We start from the raw sequence: 13,643 nt of genomic DNA on the forward strand, positions 1-13,643 counted from the left end.
ACCAAGAATTTATTAAAGATAATACCATGCTTAGCCTAGAGGATCTCGATGGTGGAAGAATAATAAAGAAGGATTTCACAACGCATGTTGAGAGCATCTATGTGTTTTAATAGTGCTAAGATTCACTTTCTTTATGTATATTATCACATTCTACCAAATTTAAGGTAATTGAAAAATCTCAAAGATAATTAGAAATTAATATCCCAATGCAAAAGACGACACACCCAACAACATTAAGTAAAGATAAAAGACCTGGGTAGATTAGCAATATAAGTTTTTAAATTTTACCAATAAAATCCTAGCACTATTTCTTTTAAAATGTATGCTTTCAGAAAAAAAAATAATAATAAAAAATAAAAAATGATAATTCGTGACATTGCATTTTGATTTTGATTTTGATTTTTTTAACCCAATAATTTTTTTTATCAATATTTGAAGTTTTAAGAAAGAAAACTGAGCACACATGTGCACATTACTCAAGACTGATTAACTTGTGTTAATATATGTTAACTTAAAAGTTTTGCAAAGTAAAATGACTGTCTAATGAAGAAACAGTAAGCAATTTTAGGCTTAAGTTTTTGCATGTTCTTTGAGTATTAAAAAATGTAAAACGCATCAACTTAAAACATAATCACATTTTCATTTTAATATTTTTTTATATTATAAGCAATACAAGATCAAAATACCAACATTTTAATTTATATATATATATATATATATATATAGATTGTTTTTATCCAAAATCATAAAAGTTATTGTGACTTTGCAAATTATATTTTGTAATCACAAGAGCCATGTATACATCACATTCACCATTTTTTGTTTAAATGATTTTTTTCTTAGTAATTTATATTGTGCAAGCCCTTTAAAAATAAAATAAAATAAAATAAAAATGTTGTGCATAAAAAAGAATCCAAATGATGTTATGAAATAAATAAATATATATATATATATTGTGGTTGATTTTCTTCCATATTAATATTGAGATAAAAATAAAGAGAAAAATAAGAAGTTGTTAAAGCCACACCCCCAAATCATGTGAGGGACAAGAAACAAGTAATGGTGGACATATGACTAGGAATGTAGATGAAGAATCGAAGAAATCAATTATGAGATGAATTATGTGGGGTGTGATTTTAACAACTTCCCATCAATATATATATATATATATATATACATACTAAGTGTGCTATATTTTTTCTTATTGATGTACATTATTGGTTTGAAAATATCCTTAGATGTATTCTTACAACTTATCATATTGAAAATAAATGTGTTAATATTTGAATAACATGTATTAATTTAATTTTGTAATTAATAGGTGAGATTATAATTTTAACAAGTAAGAACAAATACAAGACATATCAAATATTATAACTGATACCTTATAATTTCAAAAACATATAATTGCAATTGCACATTTTTTTAAAATATGCTCAGAAGCCACACAGTTGGTTTAAGTCCAAATGGAGCAAGTGAACTTTGATGACTACATGTTTATTTTTACCTACCCAAATTTATTACTAAACAATTAAATTTATTATTGACAGCTTGCAAAGAAATACCTTTTTAAAATAAAATAACATTTTGGGTTGATGATCATAGTATGTTAGAATATTTGCATTTCTTACAAAAACACTATTAACTTTTGAAAGTGAATTGCATGTTGAACCTTTTTTGAGAAGCCATTACTTATTTGTATACAATATATATTTTATTTATTTATTTATGTTTGTGCTTGTGCACCTCATAGTGGTTTTAAGTAGAAGTTTTGTGAATTTACAGTGATTCTTTGTATACTGATTAGAGGTTGCATCATTATTATTGTTAAACTGTTTTTTATATGAATACACTTAACTAAATAAAATTCAAATCCTAGGATTTTCTTGAGTTTTATATTTTAATTCTACTTCAAAAAATAGGATAATCATGGTGTGATGTAAATAACTGTTTATATTTCCATTTACAAAAAATCTTTGAGAGGTATAAGTCTGAAATTGTTTCATAGCACAATATTTCATGTTAATGTTTGTTTCACACACACACACACACACATATATATATATATATATATATATAAGTAATTTTGATTGATTTGTATGAAAATTTAGTATGTTATCAATTCATCAATTTCCCTTCTTTGGTGCACAAGGGGTCTTTATACTTAGCAAAGAAGGTGAAAGGCTAAAATTTATAAATCTTTTAATTGGCTATAATTTATAAATTTCTAGATATTAACCAATGAAAGGATTTAAAAGATGAGGCATCTCATTTTCACCCCTAAATGTAAAAGACCTTTAAATTGACTAATGTTTTATTGTTTATTTATTTATTATCATCATTTTATTTCATAATCATTTCTAAATAGTGACCTCAATCCAATAGAATCATACATGAATAAGATATATTAGTTTTGTTTATTAATTTTTCAATATGCTTCAAGCGTTTTAACTTTTGAAACCAAATTTTACATTATGCAACTTTATGGATAAGAGAGTAACAAGATCATTACATTTGCAATTAATTTTAAGACGTATTATAAAAAGAATTATCTAAATAATTATCTTATTACTTTTTAAAAATAGCTTCTCTAAATGATACCACAACCATCTCCACTCCTAAAACAGTACCAAAACAAAATTAGAGTTACTCAAAATCCATGAATAAATGAAAAAAAGTAAAAAAGTAAAAAAGTAGAAAAGAGAAATAAAATTTAAGTCCCAATTAGAAGTACATTTAGCCCTAGCCAGCCTTCACATTCTATGTAATAAAATGTTGATGTGTGGGATTGAACTGTGATTTGCTACACCAATATCCGCAATTAGTGTTTACCACACTATTTGCAAACTGTGGAAACAAAACAATCATTGCTTTGCATCACTCCCTTGGATCTTTTGTTCCTTTTAAACCCAATTGTTGGATCTTTTATTCCGTAGAAACCCAATTGTTGAATCTTTTCTTCCATAGAAACCTAATTGTTGGATTTTTCTATGGTTGCATTTCACATATCAATATCTTCACCTATATCCAAATAGTGTGATTCACACTAATTTCGGATATCAGTGTAGCTTTGTAAGTTGTCACTATGTGTTCCTACGTCCTCGCGTTCCTCAGGGAACCTGTTCCCGTTCCAGAGTTCTCGGGTTCCCCGGGGCTTGAATGGGGTGGTGGGCTCACTCTAGTGTCTCGGTGTGTGTGTGTGTGTGTGTTTTTGTTGAGGGGGTTTTGGCTGCGGAATTCGCAGGTTTACTTCACTACTCCGCATCTGCTCTTCCTTCCTGCGCTCCCAAGTTTGTATCGTATTCTTCGCGTTCGCCGATTCCAAAACTTTTTTTTTTTTTTTTTTTTTTTTTTCTTTCTTTCTTCAGGCTGGACGCTGTTGTGAATTGAGCTGAGCTGAATTGAACGCTGGGATGCGGATTGCAAACATCGCCGTTGCAGAATAGGTCAGGGCGATGGATTGCCTTCAGACATTCACCAACGTGCAGGAACATGGATGATGCAGGGTTTCGGTTCTCGTCAGTGGTAGAATGAGTTTTTTTTTTTTTTTTTTTTTTTTTTTAAATTGAAGAGCTTTCGAGGTCGATGGGTGTCAGTGTTGTGACATTAGGTCGAGTTTGTTGGATTGGGAGATGATGGTTTAGGGTTTACGATTCTGGGGTGTTTCTATCCGGTGCGGTGGGGATTAGCCCTCTCATATTCTTTCTGAAAATTCATCCTCTCTTTATTCAAACCCTCGCAGCTGCGTATTGAACCTCGTATTCCTCCTCATATCTATCTCGGATTGAATGCTCCTCCTCGTTTTGCTCTGTGGGCAATTTCCATAATAATTGCGTCGCTGTGATCTACCTCTATGTTGCGTGGCTTGGGTCGCAATAGTGCTGAGTTTTAGCTCACATGCCTGGATCGATTGAGAGTGGAGCGAATTTTAGAATTTTTTTTGTGGGGAGACGGAGATGAAGTTATAGGAGTTCATTCATGGATCTGAGTAGCTGCTTTTCGTTTTTACGAAGAAGGGGGCACCTTTGGAGCTTTCAAATGCTCTCTGCTTAAGTTTCTGAGGGTTGAGTGGGTGAATTAAGTGCACCTGTCTCTGTGCGTCCCTTCTTAGTATGTTTCTGTTAATATCAAATTGTTTCATGGTTAAGGTGTGCTTTTCTCAGGCATATTACTTTTCTAATTCTCCAGGTTTTCATGCCACAATTGAAAAAAAAGGAACCATCAGGTTGACTGGTGATTTCGGATTGAATACTTGTTCATGATGTCATTGTGTTCCTTCGTCAATTGCTTCACTATCTCGCTGAAGAATTGTGTTTATTTGGTATCATGTCGCCGCAGAAATATCTTAGTGTTTTTGTGTCGCTAGTGGGTGGTACACATTGTGTATTTCAGAATTGATTTTTTTATTAAATTTATTTATTTATTATGTAATTTTGAAATAAACGGTAGGTGTGAAAGCAGTGCAAACCGTTCAAATTTAGCTTTTGGATTCGTGCACGAATCTCTCGTCCACTCCCTGGAGGAAAACTTATAGAACCTCTGTGTTTCTGAATCTTAACGCCCTGCTAGAAAGAATTCTAGTAACTCCGAGAAGGAACAGCCTTTTTAATGAAAATCTGTTGTGGGTTGCTGGGGCAGGGTAAGAATTGTCGTGGAAAGACAATTAACTTGAAGGTTTTATTCTTAGATTTTAGTTTCGAGGTTGTTTGTAGTGGAGTCTTCTGAAAAGGGACACATTTTACAAAAATGCGGTATGCCCAGCTTGTGATTGGGCCCGCTGGCAGTGGCAAGGTACGTTGTTCATTGCACGATTCAACTTGATTCTTTCGCGCAAAATTTAAACTAGTGCATGTGAGAACATCTGCTCGTGTTCGTATTTTGTTAGTTGGTAGTAACCCGCTCGAGATTGAAGTGTTAGTGACCGTTGTTTGTAGTCAACGTACTGCACGAATGTTTTCGAGCACTGCCAAAGCATCGGAAGAACTGTCCATATAGTGAACTTGGACCCAGCTGCTGACCACTTCGAGTATCCTGTCTCCGTCGGTGAGTATTCCTGTAATACTACGCAATGAAAGTTCTTAGACTTGCTTGGTAGATAGGCACACGCAAATGTAGTTCATGGCAGTTTCTCTGTGTTGCAAGACACTGATCGCATAATCGAGTATGGATTGAAAATTTGTTATTTTTCGATCGAAGAGTTTTCTACCATGGTCATCTGAATTTCGAGTTTGGATGCTCATTGCATACAGATATTCGGGAGCTAATATCTTTGGAAGATGTAATGGAGGAACTTAAACTTGGGCCAAATGGTGGTCTTGTGTACTGCATGGAGTATCCTTTCTTGGTATTCTTAATCTTATTGAAAATCTGTTAAGCTGTCGTTTAGGTCTCTTATTATTTCTGATTTGATCATTTTCTACCAAAACCAATAATATTTTTGTACATGCTATCTTCAGGATTTTTTCATGAGTAACAATTGTAAAATGTGTGAGGAGGAATCGAGATGTAGCTCTTTAACCTTGTGGCAGATATCTAGAAGATAATCTCGACGACTGGCTGTCAGAGCAGTTGGAAGATTACATTGAGGATGATTATTTGATCTTCGATTGTCCCGGTATGCTCTTCTCTTATTTAGTCGCCAGATTTTCTTGTTTTTTGAGGGGATATATATATATATATATATTTCATGAAATAGTTAAATATATTTTATACTTTTGGTATGTTGCTGAGGACAACATTAACACTTTTTGGAAAAAGTTGGCATAGAGGAAAGGAAGTTTAGATCTAGTTCAAAAGTATTTTTTCAGAGTACAGCTGTTGCATGTTCTGTAGCATATTTGGATTATCATGAATCGTTGATGTTTTTTAAGTCGTGATATTTGATGACTACATGTGATTTTTGTTTATACAGGCCAGATCGAGCTCTATTCTCACATCCCTGTGCTTCGTACGTTTGTTGACCAGCTGAAGAGATGGGACTTCAATGTTTGTGCTGTTTACATGACTGATTCACAGGTCTGCAGACGTTATCAAGGCATATGCGTTGGTTACATTCACCGTTGTTGAAATTGTTTAAGATTTGAATATGCTTTTCAAAAGAAAACAGCTAGCAAAGCCATGCTACTTCATTTCCAAGAGTATTTTAGTAGAAAAAATCTGGTATTTAGTATGAATTTTCATCTGACTTTTGGAAGTTATATGCGGTGCCAATGTCCTCTAATTTGTAGTTTTGTTGTCGGGCTTATAGTTTGTCTCAGATGTCACCAAATACATTAGTGGCTGTATGGCTTCGCTGTCTGCTATGATTCAGCTAGAACTTCCTCACATCAATGTGCTGACGAAGGTTGATCTTCTCCCCAACAAGCGCGACATTGATAGGTAAAGTTGTGTTTTCAAACGCTTGTTGTGCCTAGTGTTGACTAGTTTATTTTACAGTAACCTCTTCCAATGTGTGGGTTGAGCACCATCAACAGAATCGAAAATCCTGTAAATCTTATCATAGATGAACCAAATGCTCTCATGGTTGCCCTTCAAGAAGACTGCAAGAACTTCATTTTGTGCTTCTTTGTTTTATGAACCACTTCTCAGCCGCGACTGATTACAACCTGTATGAGTCAGGTTCTTGGATCCCGATGTTCGGCTCCTTTTCGATGACTTGAATGCCCACATGGCTCCACGCTTTCGGAAATTGAATCATGCACTTGCTGAACTGGTATGCATTCGTTCAATCATGCACTGTTTTTATTATATTTTCATTTTACGGTACTGCACCGTACTCTGGATGTATGCATGTTAGAATCTTCAATGACCAACATCTTCGGCTGTAGAATTCCATGGAGTGATGGTGTTGGTTTGAAGTGTAGATTCATTATTTACACCAACGCCGTTGTTGATCACCTGTAAACACTTTACAGAGACTGCAGGAAATTTCATTGTTGCGTTTTCAGCGCATTGCTTTTAGTATCTTTCCCTTTAATGCCTTGCATAAACACCGCGAATGCTTCACCTGGATAATGCTTCTATTCTAGTGGCGTCTTTTCCTCGAATACTTTTCACTAGCATCCGTCCGATACTTCATACCATGGGATATAATGTCGCTGAAGTGGATTACGGATAGTCGACGGTGATCTCTCTTTGGTTGGAAATTTGACGTACGAAATTCTGTGGGTTTTTGAAGGTGGATGATTACAGCATGGTCAACTTTATCCCTCTTGACATAAGAAATGAAGAAAGGTTAGTCCTAGACCTTGCAATCTTGGCACTTGCTTTCGTTGCTGCCAGATGTGCAGCATCTGAGTCTTTCATTTTGTTGCATTTTTGTAATCAATATCAGTTAACTGGTGACGTCGAAATGAATTTGAATCCTTTTTGCTGCCTTAGACGCGCATCGGTTCTGAATGTTAAAGAACAGTTTCAAATTTGCTAATTAAGTTGTTTACCCAACTTATGAAGTCATTTGCATTGAAATCTCGCGGACATTTTTGCAGCATCCAATACCTTTTGTCCTGCGTGGACAACTGCATTCAATATGGAGAAGATTTGGAACCCAAATTGAAGGACCATGAACAAGATGATGCAGATGATTGAGTTGAAGCTCAAGTGAAACTGGTTTAAAAAATTGGTAAATTTTGAAGGTACATGTCATTTTTCTGGTGACATGATTCTTATTTTGGCATGAAAATGATCTGTTCACTTTCGGAGGCTTGTCTTTATTTACATGAATTGGATTTTGCTTTCTTGCGTGGAATAATTACCTACATTTCCACTGCACTCACGCGTGCAAATATGGAGCTGCTGCAATACGGTTATGGGGTGCAAGCTACTCTTCGATGACGTGCAGATGTGCACTCGTTTTGGCATGCTTCTGTGACTTCGGATTATAGTTTGGCGCTTCATAAATACTTTGGATCTACTATGTTGCGTACTCCATTTTTCTGAATTACGGAATAGAGTGAGGAGACATAAAATGGCTGTGGCTTATGCAGCATCTTTTTAATATCAGGGCCAGATTTATGTTATGTCCATAAATCTACAATCAACTTCATCCATAACTTTCTTTCAAACTGAGCCGAGACAAACCTTCGAAAATGACATGTTCTCAACTACTGGTTTCTTTGTTGTTAAGAGGTTGGATGTTGAGTAACAGGCTTTCTCGGCATAAATTTAACTGTACATACACAAAGACTGTAGATTTAATTGTGAATCAGCAGAGGGTTGGAGGTTTTGCAGTTTAAGATGGGATCAAGTGAATTTATCACGAACACTACGAATCTCTTCCCAACAGGATACACTAATTGCTTTACGAAAAGAACAAATAGCATCTCCATATGATATAGATCAAAAAGTCCATTAGTAAGAACTATCCGATCATTTGAGGCAATCCTTGCTGCCTCCTACTGAGGGCACAAAAAAAATCTGGCCTCTCGGAATTGAGTTTCTTTTCACATTAAAAGCAGTCTGCTTGAGGTTTCTTATATTGGTGAAAGAAAACACTTTTTCTAATGTATGCCTTAACTAATTTTACCATGAGTTGCCAAACTTTTCAAGATAGATTATTGCCAATATGGACCTTTGTGGCAATTGAATCCCAAATTAATATTAAAGGATAATTTTTTGGTATTTTAAGGTTTAATTCATATATTTAAATATTTTAAATTTTTAGTTTTTTTATGTAAGTAGTTACTTATTTGAAAAGTGTCCAAAAATAAAACATCTGAAATTTTCTTCAAGTTGATTGTTGAGATTACAAAGGTTGATAAGAGTGACAAGAAAAAAAATAATGGATTATATTGCATAAACTTGAGTTTGATATTAATAAATACTTAAATTTATAAGTTATTTTGCAACTATGTATATGTCTCTTTAAATTAGGATTTTTTTAAAAAAAACTCTAATTTCTTTAGAATAAGCTTAGTAAGATGCCCTAAAATAAGGTCTTAACAATATTCCTCTATACAATTGGAGGAGGCCCTGTATCATGTAATCTACACAAAGGAATATTGATGTACAATCACAACAATTATGTCAAAGTATGCACATTGAATTCACCATGGTGAAGGAATTGTAGACCCATTAGAATTGCAGATCTCATGTTTACAATCAATCAAGATATTATGGATGTGATTATTGGTGACATATTATTCAATGTAGACAATGAGAAATCTGTGCCAACTCATAAATGGACATTGTCAATTTTCAAGTTCTTCAAAGATGCAAGCAATGACCAAATTAAGCTCGATATAGAGCAAGATCTAAACTACAAAGCATATAAGGTGGAGATCAATTCTTTGCAATTTTTTTGTCTTGTGATTGACTTCATTTCATGTAGAGCATTGTTCCAAATAGCAACACATCTTGCAAATGTTACAAAGACTATGTTGCATATGAGCTGCTTCAATGGATGTAGTAAAAACATGTAGCTTCATTTGTGATGGTGATTTGTATTGTGAGCTTATAAAAAATCATCGAGTTCTTCCACATGTAGTGGGCATTTTTGCATATATTGATGTTGGCTCAAAGCAAGGCACTTCTTCCCTTGATTTTTGAATTCAATTTGAGCATTAATCAAAGTTGTACAATCTCCACCTTCTTGCTATTCTGCTTTTTGATTATAAGACAACCAAAGTAATATTTACTACAAATGCAAAACTTTTGGATGTTGTTTTAAAATGGAAAATACAACTAATTGGAATTAACATGAATAGCGAGTAAACAATGACTGGTTGGATTTTTGGTGCCATGACAAGATTAGTCGAGGTCGTTGGTGATGGATTTGTGCAGATGTGGTGTACTCTATATGAACTTGATCTTATGGTCCAAGCAAAATATGTCAAGCTGTATGATAATTAGTTTATCAACATCTTGATGGGCCTCGTTTCTTACCTTTGCTAACAGTACAATCTCATCAAGAAGATGGGTTGTACATACCTAAAATTCATGGATACACAATAGTTGTCTATAAAAAAATTGAGTGGATTTTTGTGGCAAAGACACATAATAATCAATGAGTATCTTACATAGAAGTTACTTACATATATCTCTCTCTTTTCTTAATGGGTGGTATTACTTGTAATGAATGATGTTGCGGGAATGATTTCCATTGTTATTATACACTTGCAAGGACTGAACATTCTTATGAATCAACAGAAAGCTCAAAAGATTGATTCAATCCTTGATGGATTTATGTGAAATACAAGTTCTATATAGTATAGAGACTTTAGCCATGTATTGTGCCAATAAGGATTATAAAGTTTTTATATAAAAAAAAATACTATATCTATATTTATATTTGATTAAATTTAGTTATAAAATATTCCAACAACTTTTTTATCAAACAATTAACATTAATCTTTTCTATTATTAATATATGTAGGTTTTAAGACAAATATATGTGTTTTTGAAAATTTTCTTAAGCTTTTAAAACCATTATATTTATCAATTATTAAAGAAATATTATTATTATATATATATTTTAAAGAATATAATTTAATAGTATAAATCATTGTGATCTTATGCAAAATTTATGTATATTATACCAAAGACTTTAATATATTGATAGAAAGACAAGTATGCAACTTTGTTAAAAATGAATATAGTAAATATTTTTCTAAGGTATGTTAGTTCTACTAACATAGCAAAAGATGTCTTTAAAATTATAAGAGATTAATACTAGGATCAAATATAATTCATGAATATTTTGTAAAAGATATATAAAAAAACCTTTCTAATGATTTGTTCAAATTACAAAAACAAGCACATATTGATAAAGTATAATCTTTTTTATTGCAAGATAGAGCATTAAAAATATCATGAGTCTATTTTTGTACCACAAATATTTTTAAAATAAAATTTTATCAACTAAAATAGCTACTCAATATTTGAATTTATAAACTTCAAAAAGTCATTACAACTTCTAAATAATGTTTGTATCTAAGACATGAATATCAAAGAATCAAAAAATCAATACATTCTTATAAGATTCAAAAAGACTAAGTAATCACTCTCAAATGGTATAATGTTAAATAAAAATGGCTATTGCCAAAGACAAGAAGATTAAAAAGACTTGAAATAAGACCAAGAAATAAAAAGGTATTAATAAGAGTAAAGAAGGCTTCACTCTTGCTTCTATATATACTACCTAAATAAAAACTACATGACAACATACTATAAGACTTCTAATACATGTCTTCATTACAAGGCAAGTTTTTTATATAAAATAAGACTTGACTATTTCAAAAATCCAAGATCCTTCTAATCTACAATAACATAAAGCTTCATCACAAAATAGGAAAAAACAGATTAAAACAAAATTAAACAGAACTAAACAAAATTGGACATGAAAGACAAAACAGAGCACATGGAAATAGAACAAAACAAAACTGAGTAAAAAGATGAAAAATCAAATTTTAATAAGAGAAAGGATCCAAAGCCATACCTAATCAAATGCCTCAAAAGGCCCTGGCTAGTCCTATTTATACCTTCTTCTACCACCTTAGACTTTTTGAAATATTTCTAAGTGATAGGATCTACCTAGATAATTACCTTAAATTCCTTTTTTAGAATATTTTATAGTGGATTCTACCTAAAAAATTACTTTAAGCCTTTTCTATAAGATTCCATGGTAGATCCACCTAAATAACCACCTTGAACTCTTTTTAGAATATTTTACGATGGATCCTACTTTGTCCATTAACTTAATCCCAATTCTAGAAACTTCCATGGTTCTAACTATCTATGCAATTATCTTATCCATATCTTGTTACACTATATGTGTACTAAATGGCTAGTTTGTAATATAAGTTATGAACATGTGTAAAACATTGCTAACTTATTGGTCAAATATTCAACCTATCAAATACCTACAAATATATATATAAAGGTGAATTTTTATTTATGAATCCACATTTATGAATCTTTTAAAAAGTTTTTTTTTATAAAATACTATCATATTAACTTATTTCTATCTAATTCCACTAAATTATATTATCTAAATAATTATAAAAGTAGATAAATATATCTATGATATTATCCTTCTTTTTAGACATGAGTTCCTCGAGGAGTAGTGATTACATGTTGATAAAGTCCAAGATGCAACAAATTATATTTTCTACATACTCTAAACTTTATTATCTTTGTAGGTACTTGATAAGTCCTCTTAGTCATTGATAATTTATCATTTTAGGACATGACAATAACCTTGATATTTAATCACTATTGAGTACTTTGTAACTTCCTTCAAAAAAAATATTTGTTATACCATTAGGAATTATTCTTATTTCTAATAAAATCACCAAACATTGAAAGTTTCTTCCAAGGTCATGATACCAAAAAAAATAGTATCTTGCTATCTATTCAAAAAATGACATTTTCCTCTTGAAAGTCTTTATTTCTATTATGTTGTCTTGGAAGTTATATCAATGGCAATATTTAATATAATAAGTCAGCAAACAATAGTTCATAACTTAAAATTGCTAATTATTGGTTTTTCATCTCTTTAACACTACAAAAATATACAAAAAATATAAATAAGGATAAAATATAGAATGCAATCTTTCCTAAATTGTGTTTTTTTTATAAGAAAGATTTCTATTTTTTATCTTGATTTTGATAAATATTGTTAATAAAATATATAAAACTCCTTTGCTGCATTTGCAAGATTCTTTGCCAACTCCCATGTGTGCTCATTAATATCATATCCACACTAATAAATAAAATATTCTAACCTATTTCAGTATTGCCTTGAGTATAAGACTTCATCCACTTCAAACTCTTGATTATTATCCACTTTTATAAGTAGTAGTGGTATTTATTTACTTTTTAAGATATTCACTATTTTATATGGCTCAAGAAGAAATAAATGGAATATAGAATGGATCTTCATAGACTCCAATGGATATAATTGATAAAAAATTGAATTGATTTGTTAACAAATAAAAAAAATGGAGGAATCCTATAGTAATCGAGTTTGTTACAAAGGCAACTAGTCTTGATATTGTAACAAAGTAACTATACCTTGTCGCCAATATGGAATTGAAGTTTTTCTTTGTAATAGGCATCTACATTGATCTTTTATCATTCTTAAGTTTTTTTTGTTGTGCCTTTATTATTATATATAATTTAAATAATTGATTTATCAAATCTTTTGTTATAAGATTATCAACTTTTAAGAAGTCAAAAGCATCAAGTTATGGATGATATCTATAATTAATAAAAAAGTATTTATTGAATAAAAAAATATATATTATACTAGTAAAATAAATTCTATCAATAAAAAAAAAATTATCCAATCATCTTGTTGGTAATTGATGGTACATTTCAAATTATTTTTTCAAAACTTGATTTACTTTCTCTTTTGTTTATTGATTTGAAGATGAAAAGCCAAAGATAGTTTTATGTCCACCTTTAAAATTTCAAAAAGAATTTTTCAAAAATTTGATAAAATTGAATCTCTTTATCTAATATAATATCCTTAAGTAATCTATGATAATATTAGATGTTGTGAAGGAATAGTTTATTTGTTTCTTCATTTGTGATAGATTTTGTATATGGTATAAAAAATTCTATTTTGATAAAACAATCTACTATCACAAATATAGAATTATAAAAATTTGAAATTAAAATATTTGTAATAAAATCTATAGAAA

At 31.3% G+C, this 13,643-nt stretch overlaps 1 protein-coding gene across 6 annotated transcripts; it reads left to right on the plus strand.

The window, feature by feature from the left end:
* The first annotated feature begins 3,108 nt into the window (after nt 1-3,108).
* LOC112272861 (uncharacterized) lies at nt 3,109-8,067 on the plus strand. Of its 6 annotated transcripts, none has more exons than XM_024501021.2 (10): nt 3,109-3,244; nt 4,639-4,791; nt 4,935-5,043; nt 5,250-5,331; nt 5,529-5,614; nt 5,912-6,015; nt 6,248-6,378; nt 6,619-6,712; nt 7,178-7,233; nt 7,488-8,067. In XM_024501021.2, exons 2-10 carry the CDS (start codon nt 4,747-4,749, stop codon nt 7,585-7,587), a joined length of 807 nt encoding a protein of 268 aa, XP_024356789.1. In that variant the 5' UTR covers nt 3,109-3,244; nt 4,639-4,746; the 3' UTR covers nt 7,588-8,067. The 6 variants fall into 6 exon arrangements, with proteins under 6 accessions (XP_024356789.1, XP_024356791.1, XP_073384931.1 ...); XM_024501023.3 differs by having other exon boundaries at nt 3,240-3,290; XM_073528830.2 differs by lacking the exon at nt 3,109-3,244 and adding an exon at nt 3,253-3,525.
* The last annotated feature ends 5,576 nt before the right edge of the window (nt 8,068-13,643 follow it).

The sequence above is a fragment of the Physcomitrium patens genome, chromosome 19, assembly GCF_059467195.1.
Source record: "Physcomitrium patens ecotype Gransden chromosome 19, ASM5946719v1, whole genome shotgun sequence".
NCBI lineage: Eukaryota > Viridiplantae > Streptophyta > Bryopsida > Funariales > Funariaceae > Physcomitrium > Physcomitrium patens.

Excerpts from the sequence above, each read along its gene's own strand:
- LOC112272861 (XM_024501021.2), top strand. The coding sequence starts at position 4,747 with ATGCGGTATGCCCAGCTTGTGATTGGGCCCGCTGGCAGTGGCAAG. Across the intron at positions 5,044-5,249 it reads CGAGTATCCTGTCTCCGTCG|ATATTCGGGAGCTAATATCT; the intron begins GTGAGTATTCCT and ends CATTGCATACAG. Across the intron at positions 6,016-6,247 it reads TTTACATGACTGATTCACAG|TTTGTCTCAGATGTCACCAA; the intron begins GTCTGCAGACGT and ends TCGGGCTTATAG.